Source organism: Salmo salar, chromosome ssa03, assembly GCF_905237065.1.
Source record: "Salmo salar chromosome ssa03, Ssal_v3.1, whole genome shotgun sequence".
NCBI classification, from domain to species: domain Eukaryota; kingdom Metazoa; phylum Chordata; class Actinopteri; order Salmoniformes; family Salmonidae; genus Salmo; species Salmo salar.
In genome coordinates, this window is record NC_059444.1 from 27325246 (window position 1) to 27347472 (window position 22227).

General features: G+C 41.5%; 1 protein-coding gene across 2 annotated transcripts in view; it reads left to right on the top strand.

The window, feature by feature from the left end:
- LOC106599291 (E3 ubiquitin-protein ligase HECW1) overlaps positions 1 to 22227 on the top strand; it is a 57094-nt gene that overhangs the window by 30189 nt on the left and 4678 nt on the right. For both annotated transcript variants that reach the window (XM_014190454.2, XM_014190450.2), the window contains exons 15-26: positions 124 to 258; positions 420 to 525; positions 682 to 778; positions 6774 to 6857; positions 6946 to 7049; positions 7207 to 7321; positions 7531 to 7644; positions 7874 to 8026; positions 10564 to 10662; positions 11061 to 11190; positions 18749 to 18895; positions 19157 to 19271. In XM_014190454.2, coding sequence (XP_014045929.1) covers positions 124 to 258; positions 420 to 525; positions 682 to 778; positions 6774 to 6857; positions 6946 to 7049; positions 7207 to 7321; positions 7531 to 7644; positions 7874 to 8026; positions 10564 to 10662; positions 11061 to 11190; positions 18749 to 18895; positions 19157 to 19271 — 1399 coding nt within the window. The remainder of the gene's footprint in view (positions 1 to 123; positions 259 to 419; positions 526 to 681; positions 779 to 6773; positions 6858 to 6945; positions 7050 to 7206; positions 7322 to 7530; positions 7645 to 7873; positions 8027 to 10563; positions 10663 to 11060; positions 11191 to 18748; positions 18896 to 19156; positions 19272 to 22227) is intronic.

The following is a 22227-nucleotide window of genomic DNA, read 5'->3' on the forward strand; positions in this document are numbered from 1 at the left end:
TGAATAAGTTTACCAATGATTCTATTGATTTGGTCTATGCCTTCAGATCTAGCAGTACCGGTATTTAGATTTGTGTTTAACTTTGGTACGTTTTTTTCCTGTAACATCTTCTCTTTGGTCCAGAACTTCTTTGTGGACCACAACAGCCGAGCAACCACGTTCATCGACCCGAGAATCCCTCTTCAGAACGGTTGTCTGCCCAACCACCTGACCCACAGGCAGCACCTGCAGCGATTACGCAGCTACAGTGCTGGAGAGGTCAGAAGTCAAACAGTACTATAGAGAATACATGTCCTTGTTTTTAAGTGTTGTAACTGTTTGATTGATAACCATAACGTCTTCGAATTATGGGAAAATGTAATTTAATTTATGTATTTGCTTGTTTATAGCTGTACCTTTTGTAATATGTATTCTGTCAGGCCTCGGAGGTGTCCCGTAGTCGAGGTGCGGCCTTGTTGTCACGGCCTGGGAACAGTGTGGTGGCCGCGATGCGGAGCCAGCATCATCCTGATCCAGTGCCACAAGGTGTGTCCTGTACATACAATACACAAAGCACACAAATCACGTGTTATAGTTTCTGCTGTGTGATACAGTTTCTGCAGTTAGTCAATGTGAGTCAATTTCTGCTGTGTGAGTCAGTCTAACTGTCTTCTGAATTCAATGTCTTTGTTCCATTCGCAGCGTATAATGAGAAGATAGTGGCCTTCCTCCGTCAGCCTGGAATACTAGAAGTTCTAACGGAGCGCCAGCCAGCCCTGTCCAGGAACCATTCCCTGAGGTAGATATACACACTGGGGGATGAATTTCATTTATTTTTTATATGAGGACTTTGTAGATTCAGAGAATGTGAATATATCTCAAATCACTGCTGTATTGGTTCCATACTTCCATAACTGAAGTTCCCACTCGGAAAAATAAAGGCTAACACTTTACATTACAGTGCCCTTAATGTGTAACTACTCATGTAATTACAGTGTAACAAGTATTGTAATTATGCATTATTACACTGTACTTAGCAGTAACCTTAGCCCTAACCCTAGCCTCAACTCTAACCCTAACTTCAACCATAGCTTCATGTCCACATCCTGGTTCAACCTTTACCCTAGCCTCAACCCCAACCCTAACCCTAGCTTCATGTCCACATCCTGGTTCAACCCTAACCCTAGCTTCATGTCCACATCTTGGTTCAACCCTAACCACAACCCTAACCCTACCTTCATGTCCACATCCTGGTTCAACCCTAACCCTAGCTTCATGTCCACATCTTGGTTCAACCCTAACCACAACCCTAACCCTAGCTTCATGTCCACATGGCAGTTCAACCCTAGCCTCAACCACAACTCTAACCCTAGCTTAATGTCCAAATCCTGGTTAAAACCTCTCTGGGCTAGGTGGGACGTTAGCATCCCACTCTATTCAACAGCCAGTGGAATCGCGTGGCGCGAAATACAAATACCTCAGAAATGCTATAACTTCAATTTCTCAAACATATTACTATTTTACACCACTTGAAAGATAAGACTCTCGTTAATCCAACCACGTTGTCCGATTTCAAAAAGGCTTTACAGCGAAAGCAAAACATTAGATTGTCAGGAGAGTACCCAGCCAAAAATAATCACACAGCCATTTTCAAAGCAAGCATATATGTCACAAAAACCAAAACCACAGCTAAATGCAGCACTAACCTTTGATGATCTTCATCAGATGACACTCCTAGGACATTATGTTATACAATACATGCATGTTTTGTTCAATCAAGTTCATATTTATATCAAAAAACAGCTTTTTACATTAGCATGTGATGTTCAGAACTAGCATACCCACCGAAAACTTCCGGTGAATTTACTAAATTACTCATGATAAACGTTGACAAAATACATAAATTATTTTAAGAATTATAGATACAGAACTCCTTTATGTAAACGCTATGTCAGATTTTAAAATAGGTTTTCGGCGAAAGCACATTTTGCAATATTCTGAGTACATAGCTCGGCCATCACAGGCTAGCTAATTTGACACCCACCAAGTTTGGGGCAACCTAAACTCAGAATTACTATTAGAAAAATTGGATTTCCTTTGCTGTTCTTCGTCAGAATGCACTCCCAGGACTTCTACTTCAATAACAAATGTTGTTTTGGTTCCAAATAATCCATAGTTATATCCAAATACCTCCGTTTTGTTCGTGCGTTCAGGTCACTATCCGAAGGGTAACGCGCGAGCGCATTTCGTGACAAAAAATGTCAAAATATTCCATTACCGTACTTAGAAGCATGTCAAACGCTGTTTAAAATCAATTTTTATGCTATTTTTCTCGTAAAATAGCGATAATATTCCAACCGGACAACGTTGTATTCATTCAAAGACTGAAAGAAAAACAATTGAGAAGTCTCGTGAACGCGCATCTCAGTCTCACTGTCCCCAGGCAGGCCACTTACAAACTCTGCTGCTGTACTTTGCCCAGAGACAGGAGGCATGTCATTCCGCTTTCTGAACGCTTTAGAGAGCCAATGGAAGCCTTAGAAAGTGTCATGTAACAGCACAGATGCTGTAATTTCGATAAAGATGCAACAGAAGGACTACAAATTTTCAGACAGGGCACTTCCTGCATAGAATCTTCTCAGGTTTTGGCCTGCCATATGAGTTCTGTTATACTCACAGACACCATTCAAACAGTTTTAGAAACCTTAGTGTTTTCTATCCAAATCTACTAATTTCCTTAAATGTAAGACCTTACAATTGCTGCACCTTAGGTATCTGGATGGTATTTTTGGACTGGGAGGAGGCTCCATCTCTGAATTCAGGGAATTCTTAAACCTTTTGAATTCACATCACTTAGCAATCACCATTACACATAATTTGCAATACAAAAAAAATTGCATTTCTAGATCCACAGATATTTTTCATTGAAAAGGGGGGAGAAACCAAACAATTGGCAACTAAAGTTTTCTTTAAGGAAACAGATAGACATGCCTTCCTTCACAAATGTAGTTTCCATGCAAAACACACATAAAGGGGGTTGATCAAATCACAACTTATACCTTTCCACAGAATTTGTAGTTTCCCTGGGGAAATAGAGGCCACAAGAATACTCTCCTCAGCCTTAAGGCCCATGGGCTACTCTAGGCAGTTCCTAAGAGAGGTTAAGACTGAGGTAAATCAGACCTTCCAGACCCATGGAGCATATAAGGTAGAGAAGGATAACCGCCACGTGGTTCCATCTGTGGGGACTTATTCTCAGGCTCTGGAGGGGTTCCACTCTGAACTTAAATCTAATTTTCAACAGGCCCAGAATGATTGTGAGGCCTTGAAATATTTCAGGGTAATCTCAGCCTATAGGAGGAATAAGAACTTGAAGGACATCTAGTCCATTCAAGCCTGTCTAAGAAGAAACTGGTACAGAATAAGCATTTTACCCCAAAAAAGTTTCTGTCCAATAGGCCTTCGGGTCTGGGGGGGCCAATCAGGCATGTAGTCCCATTAGATACTGGAAATGTGGTTTATGCGATCGAGTGCCTTGTTTGTCATGAACTCTATATTAGAGAGACACACAATGCACTACAATGCAGATTTTTTTTTAAATCCATACCACATTCAGAAGGGTTGTATGCCCACTTAAGGGCTCATACAGTGGAGAACCTTAGAATTTTTGGCCTGGTGGTCAAAAACTCAAAGACAGGGAGCAGAGTGACAATGGATTAGACCAGTAGGAACCATTGATTCTCTAAACCAGGGCTGCCCAACCCTACAGTCCTGTGGGTTTTCAGTCCAACCCTAATTTAACACACCTGATTCTACTAATTAGCTGCTCAACAAGACCTTAACTAGCTGAATCAGATACGCTAAATTAGGGTTGGACTGAAAACCAACTGGACAGTAGATCTTCAGGAAGAGGATTGGGCAGCCCGGCTCTTGGCCTCAATGAGAAATAAAAAGCCACACAGTAATTTGTCTCCATCTTATGGCTGCTTTAGACTTGAAGTCTACTGGGATTTATGAATTGGTTTAGGATAAAGCTACAGATCTATTGTACTTGTCATAATCATTATTATTTATTGTCTGAATTCCTGTAGAATCTCTTTACCTTTGATTACTTTTGTGTGGATTTGGTAGAAATTATGTGATGGAAATAACTCCTCATAGGCTTACTTTAGTTTCAATTTGAGTGAATATTTATAGGAATTACTTTTTTTCTCCCTATTTTGGGGATTTGACTTATGATTTGCATTTATGATTTGCACTTATTCCCCATCCCAAATATTCCCCTAATTTGAAAGCCCTTTGGATTCATTATTCTTATTTAATATATTTTGGTGTGTTTCTGAATATTCTGTTGAAGCCGGAAGTTTACATACACCTTAGCCAAATACATTTAAAAACTCAGTTTTTCACAATTCCTGACTTTTAATCACAGTAAAAATGCCCTGTCTTAGGTCAGTTAGGATCACCACTTTATTTTAAGAATGTGAAATGTCAGAATAATAGTAGAGAGAATGATTTATTTCAGCTTTTATTTCTGTCATCACCTTCCCAGTGGGTCAGAAGTTTCCATACACTCAATTAGTATTTGGTAGCATTGCCTTTAAATTGTTTAACTTGGGTCAAACGTTTTGGGTAGCCTTCCACACGCTTCCCACAATAAGTTGGGTGAATTTTGGCCCGTTCCTCTTGACAGAGCTGGTGTAACTGAGTCAGGTTTGTAGGCCTCCTTGCTCGCACATGCTTTTTCAGTTCTGCCCACAAATTTTCTATAGGATTGAGGTCAGGGCTTTGTGATGGCCACTCCAATGCCTTGACTTTGTTGTCCTTAAGCCATTTTGCCACAACTTTGGAAGTATGCTTGGGGTCATTGTCCATTTGGAAGACCCATTTGCGACCAAGCTTTAACTTCCTGACTGATGTCTTGAGATGTTGCTTCAATATATCCACATCATTTTCCTCCCTCATGATGCCATCTATTTTGTGAAGTGCACCAGTCCCTCCTGCACCAAAGCACTCCCACAACATGATGCTGCCACTCCCGTGTTTCACAGTTGGGATGGTGATCTTCAGCTTACAAGCCTCCCCCTTTTTCCTCCAAACATAACGATGGTCGTTATGGCCAAACAGTTCTATTTTTGTGTCATCAGACCAGAGGACATTTCTCCAAAAAGTATGATCTTTGTCCCCATGTGCAGTTGCAAACCGTAGTCTGGCTTTTTTATGGCTGTTTTGGAGCAATGGCTTCTTCATTTCTGAGCGGCCTTTCAGGTTATGACGATATAGAACTCGTTTTACTGTGGATATAGATACTTTTGTACTTGTTTCCTCCAGCATCTTCACAAGGTCCTTTGCTGTTGTTCTGGAATTGATTTGCACTTTTCACACCAAAGTACGTTCATCTCTAGGAGACAGAACGCGTCTCCTTCCTGAGCGGTATGACGGCTGTGTGGTCCCATGGTGTTTATAGTTACATACTATTGTTTGTACAGATGAACATGTTACCTTCAGGCATTTGGAAATTGCTCCCAGGGATGAACCAGACTTGTGGAGGTCTACAATTGTTTTTCCTGAGGTCTTGGCTGATTTCTTTTGATTTTCCCATGATGTCAAGCAAAGAGGCACTGAGTTTGAAGGTAGGCCTTGAAATACATCCACAGGTACACCTCCAATTGAGTCAAATGATGTCAATTAGCCTATCAGAAGGTTCTAAAGCCACAACATCATTTTCTGGAATTTTCCAAGCTGTTTAAAGGCACAGTCAACTTAGTGTATGTAATCTTCTGACGCACTGGAATTGTGATACAGTGAAATAATATGTCTGTAAACAATTGTTGGAAAAATTACTTGTGTCATGCACAAAGTAGATGTCCTAAGCGACTTGCTAAAACTATAGTTTGTTCACAAGAAATGTATGTATTGGTTGAAAAGCTAGTTAATGACTCCTACCTAAGTGTATGTAAACTTCTGACTTCAACTGTACATGTAGGTCTTGTAGCTATCATCAGCCTAGTATACAGACCTTTCCTTTTGAAAGACTGTTGTCTGGAACTATTCTAACCCTAATCACCCCCAAGGCCTGAGCCCTAACACTGACCTCTCTGGCTCCTATACCTAACCCGAACCACTCGAGAGACCTGAATCCTAACCTTAACCTCTCTGGCACCCATACCTAACCTTAACCATTCCTGAGGCCTGAGTCCTACCCTAAACCTCCTTGGTTCCCATGACTAACCCTAACCCCTTGGGAGATCCAAATGCTTTTACCTACAACTATAACAAACATTTGTCTACAAATTATTTTGAATATACTCCCCTATTTTCCTATGGTAAAATACCCCCCATCAAACAAAACACTAGCTTCAACCAAAACCATAACACTAACCCTAGCTTCAACCAAAATCCTAACACTAACTCTAGCTTCAACCAAAACCATAACACTAACCCTAGCTTCAACCAAAACCATAACACTAACCCTAGCTTCAACCAAAACCATAACACTAACCCTAGCTTCAACCAAAACCATAACACTAATCCTAGCTTCAACCAAAACCCTAAAACTAACCCTAGCTTCAACCAAAACCATACCCTGAAGTAACCCTAAGTACAGTGTAAATAGTGTAATAGGGAGTAATTTGTTACACTGTAATTACAGGAATAATTACACAGTAGTAAAGGCACTAATGTAAAGTGTAACCAAATAAAGTTATTATATTCTGTCAGGTTTGATAGAACACACCCAGTCTAGTCCAGATTATAGTGTATGTTTATAATGTCTGTGTCATGTGTGCTTGCAGGGAAAAGATCCACTACATCAGAACAGAGGGCACCGAAAGACTGGAGAAACTAGCATGTGATGCAGACCTGGTGATACTGTTGAGGTAGGTGGCAACTGTTATTACCCCCTGAATGTTTCATTGTAGTATTGTCATTATTTCCATGTTTGTCACTTGTTGGATGTCCCTACAGCTTGTTTGAAGAGGAGATCATGTCCTATGTTCCGCCCTCCTTCCATCCTGGCTTCAGCTTCTCTCCGCGTTGTTCACCAGGGTCTTCACCACAGAACTCTCCAGGTGGGTTGGCACTAATGGCAAACAGAGCCGTAGTGGGTTAAATGTATTCACAAGAATTGGTCAAAAACCATGTCACATATGGTTATACTTGTGTTATATCCATGTCTCATGTCATTGGAGGACTGCATGTCACGGAGTTGAATGTGCTTGTCAACAGGAATGTCGAGAGCGAGAGCACCTGCCCCGTACCGGAGAGACTTTGAGGCCAAACTACGCAACTTCTACAGGAAACTGGAGGCTAAAGGCTATGGCCAGGGCCCAGGAAAGATCAAGTAAGGAAAGCAGTCTAAAATGTCCATTAACATGATTACGCACACCTTTTTCAAATACAGTTACAGAATAGAACATGCAGTCTTCCGTGACATGCAGTCCTCCAATGACATGAGTGTTGTGTATGCAAATTAATTTGTGTATGCAAATTAGCACTATACTGAATATCCATGTCTGTGTTGCTGAGCAATCCTATGATGTTGTGTTCCAGGCTTATCGTCCGGAGAGACCACCTGCTGGAGGGTACCTTTAACCAGGTCATGGCCTACTCACGCAAGGAACTACAGAGGAATAAGCTCTACATCACTTTCATAGGAGAGGAGGGGTACACCAAAGCTTCTTCTATTTACCTGAACACATGAAATAACATGTCTTTAGGATTACTGAATTCAATTCAGTTACTTTGAAAAAGTAATTAACGTGTCAAGAAGGAACCCCCTCTCGTCTTTTAAAGAACAAACTGCTCATTTTTGGGGCGATAGAGGTTAACAAATGTTTGTTTTATTTGTCTGCTACTGACATAACTCAGGTCTCTTCTTTTCCCACACCATCAGGCTGGACTACAGTGGGCCATCCAGAGAGTTCTTCTTCCTGCTGTCTCAGGAGCTGTTCAACCCCTACTATGGCCTGTTTGAGTACTCAGCCAACGACACATACACCGTCCAGATCAGCCCCATGTCCGCCTTCGTAGAGAACCATCTGGATTGGTGAGGAGGGCATCTGCTTGTCCTGTGTTTAAGCTTCCTTCAAACTCATAAAACCTGGGATGTGTTCATTAGGCCCCAAATTGAAGAAAACTGACTGAAACCAGGAGGGACTACCTTGACTTGTCTAATAAGAAACACTCTTAATTGTTTTCCGTTGCAGAGCATTTTCAAATGTTTTCCATGTCCTAATGATCATGAACCTGGGCTTGTTCTTGTATGGAGGAAAAAAGTAATGGGTTTCATAGAAATCTCATGTCAAGAGACCTAAACACTTTAATTGCATTGGATTTCTAGTTTATTTGTTATTTTATATTAACCCATCCAGCAATCTCCCTCTTCGGAGGACACATGTCTTGTTTGTTTTTTACAGCTTTTCTGCTACATATACATACATTTTGCATACATGGTACTTTTATATTAAGCAGTCACATAACAATAGATTACTAAACATAAGCTCTTTAATCCCACCCCTCAGCCACTCTCAGCCCATCCCACCTATCACAATAGACTTTCCATGTGCCATATATTTTTCAATTGTGCTGTGATGTTTTACATACATTTTGAACCTTTCTAAATCGTATAATATCCACAGATTGTGAGCTAAAGATAAACCTTTCCTACGAGTATTATTATTTGGCTTTCCAAATTACCCAACACTGCTATTTGTAAGGTTAATTGTAAGTGAATGTTGTGATTTTTTTAACCATTCCTGAACCTGTGACCAGAAACATGCTACAGAATAAATGATCTAGTGATTCTGTCTTCGCAGCAACATCTACAGAGCTGAGATAGTTGTATGCCCCATATATATAGCATTGTGTTAGTGGCAAGAATTTTGTATAATAATTTACATTGAAAAAACTTGAAGTGTTGAATCAAGTGTTTTTTGTACCAGTTCATAAACCATGTGCCATGGAATCGGTACATAGAAAATCTCTTCCCATTTATTTTGCAACATGTATGGCGCAGCTGTCAACTTTTTGGTCCTCAAATGAAACTGGTATATTTTTTTATTTATGCCATTTCCTTTCAGACAATTTGTATCTTTAATATGCGGCAGGCAAACAAGTTAAATAGGCACGTTTGTCTGGCTTAGTATTCCAAAGAAAATGTAATATTCTTTGCTCATATGATTTTAAAAAACGAGTCGTCTGGAGTAGCGCCATTAGTAAGTAAGTAAACTGTGATAGGTTCAAAGAGTTAATCAATGTGATTTTTCCATAAATAGACAAGTATTTACCTCTCCATGGTTGCAGAAATCTTATCTATTTTTGCTGACTTTCTATTGAAATTGATTTGTCAGTTCTATTATCTTTTTTGAGATGTGAATACCAAGTATGTCTACTTCACCATCTGCCCATTTTATTGGTAACCTACAAGGTAGTGTAAACACTGTTGTTTAATGATCCAATACATAATATGGTACACTTGTCATAATTAGGTTTTAGTCCAGAGAGACTAGAAAAGTGATCAAGATCTTCAATGAGACTGTGCAGAGATCCACAATGCGGACTTAAGAAAAAAACTTGAGTCGTTAGCATACATTGAAACTTGTTTTTATGCCCTGGATTACTAACCCCTTGATATTCTTGTTAGATCTACTTTTAATAGCTAGCATTTCAAATGGCCATAATAAATAGATATGGAAACAGACAGCCTTGTTTTACTACTCTTAAATGCTCAATACTTTCTGAGACGAAACCATTATTTACTATTTTATATCTGGGGTTGCTGTACAGAACTTTAATTTCAGTGAATCTTTTATATAATGGGTTAAAGTAATCCAGGCATTTATGTATAAATTCTAGTCATACTTTATCAAACACCTTTTCAAAATCTGCTATGAAGACCAGGCCTGGTATCTTTGATGTTTCATAATGTTCAATTGTTTCAAGTAATTGTCGTATATTATCTCCAATATATTGTCCATGTAAAAAAACCTGTCTGATCAGGATGAACAATATCTGGTAAAACCTTTTTTATTCTATGTGCTATGCATTTTGCCAGGATTTTCACATCGCAACATTGAAGTGTAAGAGGCCTCCAGTTTTTAAATGGACTAGATCTTTATACTTACCACCTGGGTCCTGTTTTAGTAGTAATGAAATCAGTCCTTGTTGAGTACCTGAACGTCTACCATTTTTAATAGGAGTAATTAAAACATGCTAATAATGGATCTTTGAGTACATCAAAAAGGGTCTGATATACCTCTACTGGTATACCATCAAGCCCTGGTGTTTTTTCAGACTGAAAAGTTTTAATTGCCTCAAAGTTCCTCTTCTGTAAGTTGGCCTTCACACAGGTCTTTCTGTAAATGTGTTAATTTTACATTACTATTTGGAAAGAAATCCTGACAGTTAACATCATTCAGTGTAAATGGAGAATGAAAAGAAAAAATGTTGCTTCTTTCAAAAATGTAATTTGTGAATCATGGATGACTTCATTTGTAACAAGTTTCTGTAAATTATTTTTGGTAGCATTTCTATATTGAAGATTTTGAAGTTGTGTGAGACCTGTCTGTGTGTGTTTGTGTGCAGGTTCCGGTTTAGTGGGCGTATTTTGGGACTGGTGTTGATCCACCAGTATCTCCTGGATGCCTTCTTCACGCGGCCCTTCTACAAGGCTCTCCTTAGACTGTGAGTGTCTCTGTCGCTCGACATTGACCTTTACAATTCTTCTGTACAGAAAAAAAGTCTCTGCCACGTTAACAACAAAGAAAAATTATCCATATTGGATTAGTGTGCAGTCTGGCATAAATGTCCAAAGAAGTTTGAGGCTTAACACAGTCTAACCCAGATTGAGTGACTTTCTAGCGTGAGCACTAATGACAAGTCTCCCCAGATAGGATGATAATGGGCTACAACAACTGACACAATCAGCATTCTTTACAATTAAACACAAAGAAAATGAACCTCAGGCTAGTGAGTGAGTTACTCCCCTTGATTGACTTTAAGGCAGTGGGTTGCTGTGTGCAGTAATACCTAGTGAACCCCAAAGCAGTTAATGTGTGAGATAAATATGTTTACCTGTGCAGAGCCACTGACCTGAGTGATCTGGAATACCTAGACGAGGAGTTCCATCAGAGTCTACAGTGGATGAAAGACAATGACATCACAGACATGCTGGACCTTACCTTCACTGTGAATGAGGAAGTCTTCGGACAGGTATGTGTGTGTCCTCCACAGGAGGTTGGTGGCACCTTAAATGGGAAGGACGGGCTTGTCGTAATGGCTGGAGCGGAATGAGTTGGAATAGTATCAAATACATCAAACACACACCCCTCATTCCATTCGCTCCGTTCAAGCTATTATTATGGGCCGTCCTCCCCTCAGCAGCCTCCAGTGGTGTCCTCAATGATAAGAAATGCGTACAGTGTCTAAACATAAACCCAAAGCAAGCTAAAGTATAAGATGTTATTTTACTACGAAATTATCCTCATGATCTGTGTATATCTTTCAGTATATACACTATATATAAAAGTATGTGGACACTACTTCAAATTAGTTGATTCAGCTATTTCCGCCACGCCCGTTGCTGACAGATGTATAAAATCGAGCACACAGCCATGCAATCTCCATAGACAAAAGTTCATCAAATTTCTGCCCTGCTAGAGCTGCCCCGGTCAACTGTAAGGGCTGTTATTGTGTAGTGAAAAGGTCTAGGAGCAACAACAGATCAGCCGCTAAGTGGTAGGCCACACAAGCTCACAGAACGGGACTGCCGAGTGCTGAAGCGCATAGCTCATAAAAATTGTCTGGCCTCAGTTGCAACACTTACTACCAAGTTCCAAACTACCTCTGGAAGCAACGTCAGCAAAAGAACTGTTCGTCGGGAGCTTCATGAAATGGGTTTCCATGGCCGAGGAGCCGCACACAAGCCTAAGATCACCATGCGCAATGCCAAGCGTCACCTGGAATGGTGTAAAGCTCGCTGCCATTGGACTCTGGAGCAGTGGAAATGTGTTCTCTGGAGTGATGAATCACGCTTCACCAGCTGGCAGGCCGACGGACTAATCTGGGTTTGGCGGATGCCAGGAGAACGATACCTGCCCGAATGCATAGTGCCAACTGTAAAGTTTGGTGGAGCTTCTAACTTTGTGGCAACAGTTTGGAGAAGGCCCTTTTCTGTTTCAGGATGACAATGCCCCATGCACAAAGCGAAGTCCATACAGAAATGGTTTGTCGATTTTGGTGTGTTAGAACTTGACTGGCCTGCACAGAGCTCTGACCTCAACTCCATCGAACACATTTGGGATGAACTGGAGCACAGACTGCGAGCCAGACCTAATTGCCCAACATTAACCTTTATTTAACTAAGCAAGTCAATTAAGGAATAATTCTTATTTACAATGATGGCCTACCAAAAGGCAAAAGGCCTCCTGCAGGGATGGGGACTGGGATTACAAATAATAAAATCTAATAAAAATATAGGACAAAACACACATAATGACGAGAGACAACAACACTACATAAAAGAGACCTAAGACAACAACACAGCATGGCAGCAACACATGACAACACAGCATGGTAGCAGGACAAAACAGGGTAGCAGCACAAAACAGGGTAGGAACATTGTTGGGCACAGACAACAGCACAAAGGGCAAGAAGGTAGAGGCATCAATACATCACGCAAAGCAGCCACAACTGTGGCTCTTACTGTCAGTAAGAGTGTCCATGATTGAGTCTTTGAATGAAGAGATTGAGATAAAACTGTCCAGTATGAGTGTTTGTTGCAGCTCATTCCAGTCGCTAGCTGCAGCGAACTGAAAAGACGAGCGACTCAGGGACATGTGTGCTTTGGGAACCTTTAACAGAATGTGACTGGCAGAACAAGTGTTGTATGTGGAGGATGAGGGCTGCAGTAGATATCTCAGATAGGGGGGAGTGAGGGGGGAGTGAGGCCTAAGAGGGTTTTATAAATAAGCAACAACCAGTGGGTCTTGCGACGGATATACAGAGATGACCAGTTTACAGAAGAGTATAGAGTGCAGTGATGTGTCCTATAAGGAGCATTGGTGGCAAATCTTATGACCGAATGGTAAAGAACATCTAGCCGCTTGAGAGCACCCCTACCTGCCGATCTATAAATTACGTCTCCATAATCTAGCATGGTCATCTGAATCAGGGTTAGTTTGGCAAACCATGTCTAGATTTAACTTTAGCCTGCAGCTTTGATATGTGCTGAGAGAACAACAGTGTACCGTCTAGCCATACTCCCAAGTACTTGTATGAGGTGACTACCTCAAGCTGTAAACCCTCAGAAGTAGTAATCACACCTGTGGGGAGAGGGGCATTCTTCTTACCAAACCACAACCTTTGTTTTGGAGCTGTTCAGAAGAAGTTTAAGGGTAGAGAAAGTTTGTTGGACACTAAGAAAGCTTTGTTGTAGAGCGTTTAACACAAAATCTGGGGAGGCACCAGTTGAGTATAAGACTATCATCTGCATATTAATGGTGAGAGAGCTTCCTACTGCCTGAGCTATGTTGTTGATGTAAATTGAGAAGAGCATGGGGCCTAGGATCGAGCCTAGGATCGAGCCTTGGGGTACTCCTTTGGTGACAGGCAGTGGCTGAGAGAGCAGATGTTCTCACTTTATACACTGCACTCTTTGAGAGAGGTAGTTAGCAAACCAGGCCGAAGACCCCTTAGAGACACCAATACTCCTTAGCCGGACCACAAGAATGGAATGGTCTACCGTATCAAAAGCTTTGGCCAAGTCAATAGAAATAGCAGCACAACATTGCTTAGAATCAAGGGCAATGGTGACATCATTGAGGACCTTTAATGTTGCAGTGACAATGTTTTTTTTAGGGTCAAGTTTAAGGAGCTCCTTTGGCACCTCGGACTCAGTGACCACCTGCAGGGAGAAACTTTGTTGCGGGCAGGGGAAAAGAGGGAGGAGCATCGGGGGAGTCGCATTAGAAGGGGTGAGGGATGAGGAAATGTTGGACGGGCAAGGAGGCATGGCTGAGTCAAATAGGAATCCTGACTTAATGAAGTGGTGATTAAAGAGCTCAGCCATGTGCTTCTTGTCAGTAACAACCACATCATCAACTTTGAGAAGGAGGGTTTATTCTCCAGGTCATTAACCGTTTTCCAGAACTTCTTGGGGTGACACCGACAGAGAGAGAACTGCTACTTAAAGTAACTAACTTTGGCCTTCAGGATAGCCTGAGTGCACTTATTTCTCATTTGCCTGAACGAGAGCTCGTCAGCCTGAGTATGCGTGTGCCAAGCCTTTCGGCAAAAATTGAATTCTTGAGGTGGAGTAACTCTGCAAGATCACGGTCGAACCAGGGGCTGAACCTATTTCTAGTTCTCTTTATGGGGGCGTGTTTGTTAACAATATCACTGAAGATATCAAAAAAGAACGTCCAAGTTTCTTTGACAGAGGGGATCAAGCTGATTCTATACCAATTTACAGAGGCCAGGTCATGAAGGAAGGCTTGCTCATTAAAGTGTTTTAGCAACCGTCTATGACAAATCAGGACAGGACGTCTCACTGAGCAGCCATTAAGAGCACAGGCTGTTAAACAGTTTTCAAAGGTCATTACTGAAAACACTGGACTGGTACCTATCAGGATTATTTGTGAGGAGAACATTGAGGAGAGTAGCCTTTTCTGGGTGTTTGGAGTCATACCTTGTGGGATTGGTAATAATCTGAGAAAGATTTAGGGAGTCCCATTGCTTTAGGACTTGGTCAGGTAGTTTAAGCATGTCCCAGTTTAGGTCACCTACTGTAGCAGGACAAATTCAGAGAGAGTTTAGGGGCCAGGAGAGAGCTTAGGGCAGGTAGGGTACAGGCCGGTGCTGATGGAGGATGAAAAAAAAACCTTCAACAGTCAATGAAGAGCTATTTGAAAGTTGAATGCTTAACCAGCAAATCAAATTGTTTGGGGACAGACTAAGTGGAGATAACCGAGCACTGAAGGTGATCCTTGGTAAAGATTTCCACTCCCCCACCTTAGGAAGATCTCCTGCCAAACAAGGTTATAGCCAGAAAGGTTGACATCAGTTTAAAAAAAAAAAAAAAACTCTTCCTTAACCACGTCTCAGTAATGACCAACACATCTGGATTGGAGCTGTGAAACCACACTTTAAATTAATCAATTTTAGGTAATAAGCTACTAGTGTTAACGTGCAGAAAACCCAGGCTTTTACGAGAGCAGATATCAGTGAAACAGATATCAGAGCACAAGTCAGAATTGGGGCTAGCAACAGTAGATGGGCCAGGGTGCACATGCACTTTTCCAGATATCATCAACAGTAATACAATCAAGGCACGGCATAGGACAGGGAGAGCTCTGCAGTGTTGATTTATGACATTTGAATGAGCATTAGATGGCAATAGGATCATATTATACAGAAATTTCATCAGGTAACATAAATACACAGCCGGCGAGAGGTGGTTAGAATAGAATGGGGGGCCAAAAGTCTTTGTAACCAATAGAGTCAGAGTACCGAGTGTGGGAACAAACAGTCTGTCCCACGGTAGGGTCATCAAGTATACAGTTGAAGTCGGAAGTTTACATACACCTTAGCCAAATACATTTAAAAACTCAGTTTTTCACAATTCCTGACATTTAATCCCAGTAAAAAATTCCATGTTTTAGGTCAGTTTGGATCACAACTTTACTTTAAGAATGTGAAATGTCAGAATAATAGTAGAGAGAATTATTTATTTCAGCTTTTATTTCTTTCATCACATTCCCAGTGGGTCAGAAGTTTCCATACACTCAAATAGTATTTGGCAGCATTGCCTTTAAATTGTTAAACTTGGGTCAAACGTTTTGGTTAGCCTTCTACAAGCTTCCCACAATAAGTTGGGTGAATTTTGGCCCATTCCTCCTGACAGAGCTGGTGTAACTGAGTCAGGTTTGTAGGCCTCCTTGCTCGCACATGCTTTTTCAGTTCTGCCCACATATTTTCTATAAGATTGAGGTCAGGGCTTTGTGATGGCCACTCCAATGCCTTGACTTTGTTGTCCTTAAGCCATTTTGCCACAACTTTGAAAGTATGCTTGGGGTCATTGTCCATTTGGAAGACCCATTTGCGACCAAGCTTTAACTTCCTGAGTGATGTCTTGAGATGTTGCTTCAATATGGCCACATAATTTTTCCTCCCTCATGATGCCATCCATTTTGTGAAGTGCACCAGTCCCTCCTTCAGCAAAGCACCCCCACAACATGATGCTGCCACCCCCGTGCTTCACGGTTGGGATGGTGTTCGTCGGCTTGCAAGCCTCCCCCTTTTTCATCCAAACATGATGATGGTCATTATGGCCAAACAGTTCTATTTTGGTTTCATCAGACCAGAGGACATTCCTTCAAAAAGTACAATCTTTGTCCCCATGTGCAGTTGCAAACTGTAGTCCAGCTTTTTTAATGGCGGTTTTGGAGCAGTGGCTTCTTCCTTGCTGAGCGGCCTTTCAGGTTATGTCAATATAGGACTCGTTTTACTGTGGACATAGATACTTTTGTACCGGTTTCCGCAAAGAATCTTCACAAGGTCCTTTGCTGTTGTTCTGGGATTGATTTGCACTTTTCGCACCAAAGTACGTTCATCTCATGTTCTGTCTCCTAGTCTCCTTCCTGAGCGGTATGACAGCTGCGTGGTCCCATGGTGTTTATACTTGCGTACTATTGTTTGTACAGATGAACATGGTACCTTCAGGCGTTTGGAAATTGCTCCCAAGGATGAACCAGACTTGTGGAGGTCTACGGTGAGGGAAAAAAGTATTTGATCCCCTGCTGATTTTGTACGTTTGCCCACTGACAAAGAAATAGTCAGTCTATAATTTGAATGGTAGGTTTATTTGAACAGTTAGAGACAGAATAACAACAAAAAAATCCAGAAAAACGCATGTCAAAAATGTTATAAATTGATTTGCATTTTAATGAGGGAAATAAGTATTTGACCCCCTCTCAATCAGAAAGATTTCTGGCTCCCAGGTGTCTTTTATACAGGTAACGAGCTGAGATTAGTCGCGCACTCTTAAAAGGGAGTGCTCCTAATCTCAGTTTGTTACCTGTATAAAAGACACCTGTCCACAGAAGCAATCAATCAATCAGATTCCAAACTCTCCACCATGGCCAAGACCAAAGAGCTCTCCAAGGATGTCAGGGACAAGATTGTAGACCTACACAAGGCTGGAATGGGCTACAAGACCATCGCCAAGCAGCTTGGTGAGAAGGTGACAACAGTTGTTGCGATTATTCGCAAATGGAAGAAACACAAAAGAACTGTCAATCTCCCTCGGCCTGGGGCTCCATTCAAGATCTCACCTCGTGGAGTTGCAATGATCATGAGAACGGTGAGAAATCAGCCCAGAACTACACGGGAGGATCTTGTCAATGATCTCAAGGCAGCTGGGACAGGACAACTTCACCGCATCAAAGGGAGGATGGACAGGGCCATGTACCGTCAAATCTTGGGTGAGAACCTCCTTCCCTCAGCCAGGGCATTGAAAATGGGTCGTGGATGGGTATTCCAGCATGACAATGACCCAAAACACACGGCCAAGGCAACAAAGGAGTGGCTCAAGAAGAAGCACATTAAGGTCCTGGAGTGGCCTAGCCAGTCTCCAGACCTTAATCCCATAGAAAATCTGTGGAGGGAGCTGAAGGTTTGAGTTGCCAAAAATCAGCCTCGAAACCTTAAATGACTTGGAGAAGATCTGCAAAGAGGAGTGGGACAAAATCCCTCCTGAGATGTGTGCAAACCTGGTGGCCAACTACAAGAAACGTCTGACCTCTGTGATTGCCAACATGGGTTTTGCCACCAAGTAATAAGTCATGTTTTGCATTTTTTTGTTGTTATTCTGTCTCTCACTGTTCAAATAAACCTACCATTAAAATTATAGACTGATCATTTCTTTGTCAGAGGGCAAACGTACAAAATCAGCAGGGGATCAAATAATTTTTTCCCCTCACTGTACAATTTCTATTCCTGAGGCCTTGGCTGATTTCTTTTGATTTTTCCCATGATGTCAAGCAAAGAGGCACTGAGTTTGAAGGTAGGCCTTGAAATACATCCACAGGTACACCTCCAATTGACTCAAATGATGTAATTGAGCCTATCGGAAGCTTCTAAAGCCATGACATCATTTTCTGGAATTTTGCAAGCTTTTTAAAGGCACAGTCAACTTAGTGTATGTAATCTTCTGACCCACTAAATTGTGATGCAGTGAATTATAAGTGAAATAATCTGTCTGTAAACAATTGTTGGAAAAAGTACTTGTGTTATGCACAAATTAGATGTCCTAACCGACTTGCCAAAACTATAGTTTCTCACAAGACATTTGTGGTTGAAAAACAAGTTTTAATGACTACAACCGAAGTGTATGTAAAATTCCAACTTCAACTGTATATCCCTGCCAAAAAATCCAAGTTCATCTAACTCTAAATCTATATTTTTTCAAAACATGCTGAAAAATGCAGGAGCTCATCTGCTCATGACCTCTATCTCTCTAATGCTTTTGTGCCTGAATGGAAGTCCTCGCTGCAATATTCCCACATCTAGTGGAAAGCCTTCCCAGAAGAGTGGAGGCTGTTATAGCAGCAAAGGGGGGACCAACTCCATAGTAATGCCAATGATTTTGGAATGATATGTTCGACAAGCAGGTGTCCACATACATTTGGTCATGTAGTGTACTTTCATTGGGGCTTTTGCATTGTAAGGTATGTCTGTATTGTAACATGGATATTTCTCTATTTGCGGGCAGGTAACAGAGAGAGAGCTGAAGTCTGGAGGGGCCAACATTAATGTGACAGAGAAGAATAAGAAGGAGTACATTGACCGCATGGTGAAATGGAGGGTGGAGAGAGGAGTGGTCAAGCAGACAGAGGCACTGGTCAGGGGCTTCTATGAGGTACAGTAAACACTCTCAGGCAACAGTCAATGGCCATGGCATGATTTTCCCCAACATGTCTAATTTGTTTTTTTCCAGCCTGTCTATGCTTTCCGAGGGCTTTCACTTTGCACTTAAAATATGATTTCTTCAAGTTTCTTAGAATGCAATAGAACATGACTATCAAATGAAGTCACCAAGTGAATGACAGGAGCAATGTGTCTAAATATGTACACTCTTACATTGTTTTTAATGTTCTATGTTTCGGATATATTTCTCCAGGTGGTGGATTCCCGGCTGGTGTCAGTGTTCGATGCCAGAGAGTTGGAGCTGGTCATCGCTGGGACAGCTGAGATAGACCTCAATGACTGGAGGAACAACACAGAGTATAGAGGAGGTGAGCAGACTTCAACGGAGCACATTACTGAACATTACGTAATGGAGAATCTACAAACATGCGTTTTAGTCTAGGATACGGTTAATGTGTGTCCCAACATGTTTTTAAAGGCAATGTATCCACTACCATGGCACCCATGTGCAGGGCCGGACTGAAACAATAATTCAGGCCGGGATTTTGACTCCATCCCAGGCCACCCTGTTCACGCAAACCACCAGACCGCTAATTTTGTAGGCTAATCCTATTTGTTGATGTAACGGGTACCAAACTAGTTATACATTTGGCCAGTATGTTCATCTGGAAAGAAATTATCCACATTACAAAATACAAACATTTGGGACTGACCAACAAGTAGCCTATCTGAACACTGAGTTTAAGGTATGCTATGGCTATGGGAGCACCCTCAGAAACTCACTAGGAATACACCAATCATACTGTAGCACATACAAATGTCCAAGGCTGGACACACAAAACAATTAGCCTACATTTATTTAAAAGAGGATGAGATATACAGAGCTAGCTCAAATTATCTTTATATTCAAGCGTATCAAAACTTCACACACACATTCACTGAACTTGAACATAAGCTACAACAATGTAAGTAAGTATAATACAAAAGTCAAAAAAAGCACTCTCTATAAGAAAATGTAGATTACAATGTTCACTCACTGGTGTCCATAAAGTAAACAGCACAAAAATAAACATTTATACACTGAGTCAATGATATTGAACATTGGCTACATAACTGCAAGTATAATACAAAAGTCCAAAAAACATGCCTCTGTACAAAAGCTTTAACTCACAGCAATTTTTCTTTCACCCTTGTCAGCCTGTTAAGGAAGAGTCATAGCATAGCTACTTCAGAGTAACCAGTGAGTAATTACCACTAGTAAACCAGTAGGCGCAGTAACTCACTGCTCTCTGCCATCTTGTCAATGTCATCTTTGTCAAGTCCCATAAGAATCTCCTTCTCTGTTGCCATCAAAACAAACGCTTCAAGGTTCTCTTGAGTGAGGGAGGTTCTTAGGCGGTTCTTCACGAATTTCAGGGTGGAGAAGGTCCTCTCTCTAGCCACCTGAGTGATGGATAGGGTGAGGAGGGACTTGTATCCCAAATCAGTGATGTGATACGCATCCGTGAGCAGATTGTAGAGACAGGAGAAGATAGCAGTGTACCGGGCCATTTTTACATATGGAACAAATTCTGCTCACCAACTCCACACTTTCATCAGGATCCTCAAAGCCTTCCCCTGATTCGTCACTGGCGGCGGCAGCCCTGTGTTAGGTCGCGTCAATTCAAATCTGGTATCAGAACAAAATAGTCAGCATATAGTAACTTCTGATTTCTTTGTACTTTAATTAATGCAAACACTTGAATGGTAAATAGGTGGTTCGTATATACGTGCTCCCTGTAACACCTCGCAGGGCAAACAGAGAACTGAAATGACATCATAAGTTTTTCCTTAAATACTTCTTGACAGACGTAGTTCCCTCTCCCTGAGGGCCTGTCATAGTAGAGGCTTGGGTGTGGTTTAGACTTACTCCAGCCTATCGTTGGCGTGCAGGCTGGTCCCAGCCTCTAGACGCATCTTTGTTGCCAAGCATAGTTGTCTTCATGTGTGTACCCGAGAGTCAGACACCCAAGGACAGTGCCTGTTCTTGTGCCACAGCCATTCTCCCCTCTATCAGTTCCTCACATACACCTGTCCATGAGCGTCCCACAACCAGGCATGTGTGTGTGTGTGTGTCACGAGTCTACTCAGCCTACACTACTTGCCAGCAACCCTCCAGTTAGTCATGTCTATTATATGTCGCTCAATCTATGTTAATACAATATAAACCTCTTATGTTTAGCATTAGTATTCATAAGTTATGCACCACAACTAATTTTATTATATAGGTTATGCAAACAAATAGTTGGTTAAACCCTAACACCTGGTGTTGTACTCCTCCAATGCTGACTGTTTCAGTCTTTCCCACTGTTGTGCAGGGCTGATCAGTTCAGCCTGCAATGCCGCAACAGTGGCATGTTCATCAAATTCCATCTGCACACAGCACTGTATTTGCTGCATAACGGCAGTGAATACTTTCAACAACAGTGTTCAGTACCACATTGTGGATCGTGTAATCCATGTCTGCATTAGCAATGGACCTGCTTTTCTCTTTTATGGGAGAGCAGTCTGAGCTTCGGCATCACAGTCCTGCTGCTCCTCCAGAATCTCTCTCTCGCTCTCTCTCTCGCATGAGATTAACATTGCAAATAACTTCAATTTGTGCAGTCATCGATTGTATTTGGAGTGGTCTCTTAATTTTTCCTAGAGCTGTATATTAGTGTAGTAACTTGTAATGCTGGTACTAATGGCGCTAATGATCTTTGTCATTGCCTGTGATGTGTCACACAGGCTGTGTTACGTTCATGGATGTATTATGGTTACGTTACTGTAGCCTGTTTCGCTGTACATTATATGTGCACTTTCCCTAGTTTATGTGGCATGAGTCATGACCGAATGCTGGCAAGTCCATAGTCTAGGTTTACTATTTTTTACTAGTTGAAACATATTGCCGTCAATGTCATTATGATCGCTATGTTGCACTCATTGCTATGATATAATTCCTCCACGAAGACGTAAAACGTGCAAACTGTTTAGCCTACCGGCCGTTGTCACTATTATTAGCTAGGCTACTTATCAAGCCATGCTGGGTGTTGTGTGTGTGTGTGTGTGTGTGTGTGTGTTTTAGCTAGTGTTTTTGACCGACCTGGTCCCTTACTGGTGAACATGTCGTTTATTTTGCAGCATTTAGCTGCGTCTGTGGCAAGGGCCTTTCTATTTTTTATTCTCTCCCTCTCTGCTCCACCTTTCCTTTTCTGACCGTCCATTTCGCGGTGCGACTTGTCTAAAATGTTATCAGTAGAGAAGCAGGTAGACGGTTGCTATGTGCGCCGTGGAGAGACTTGA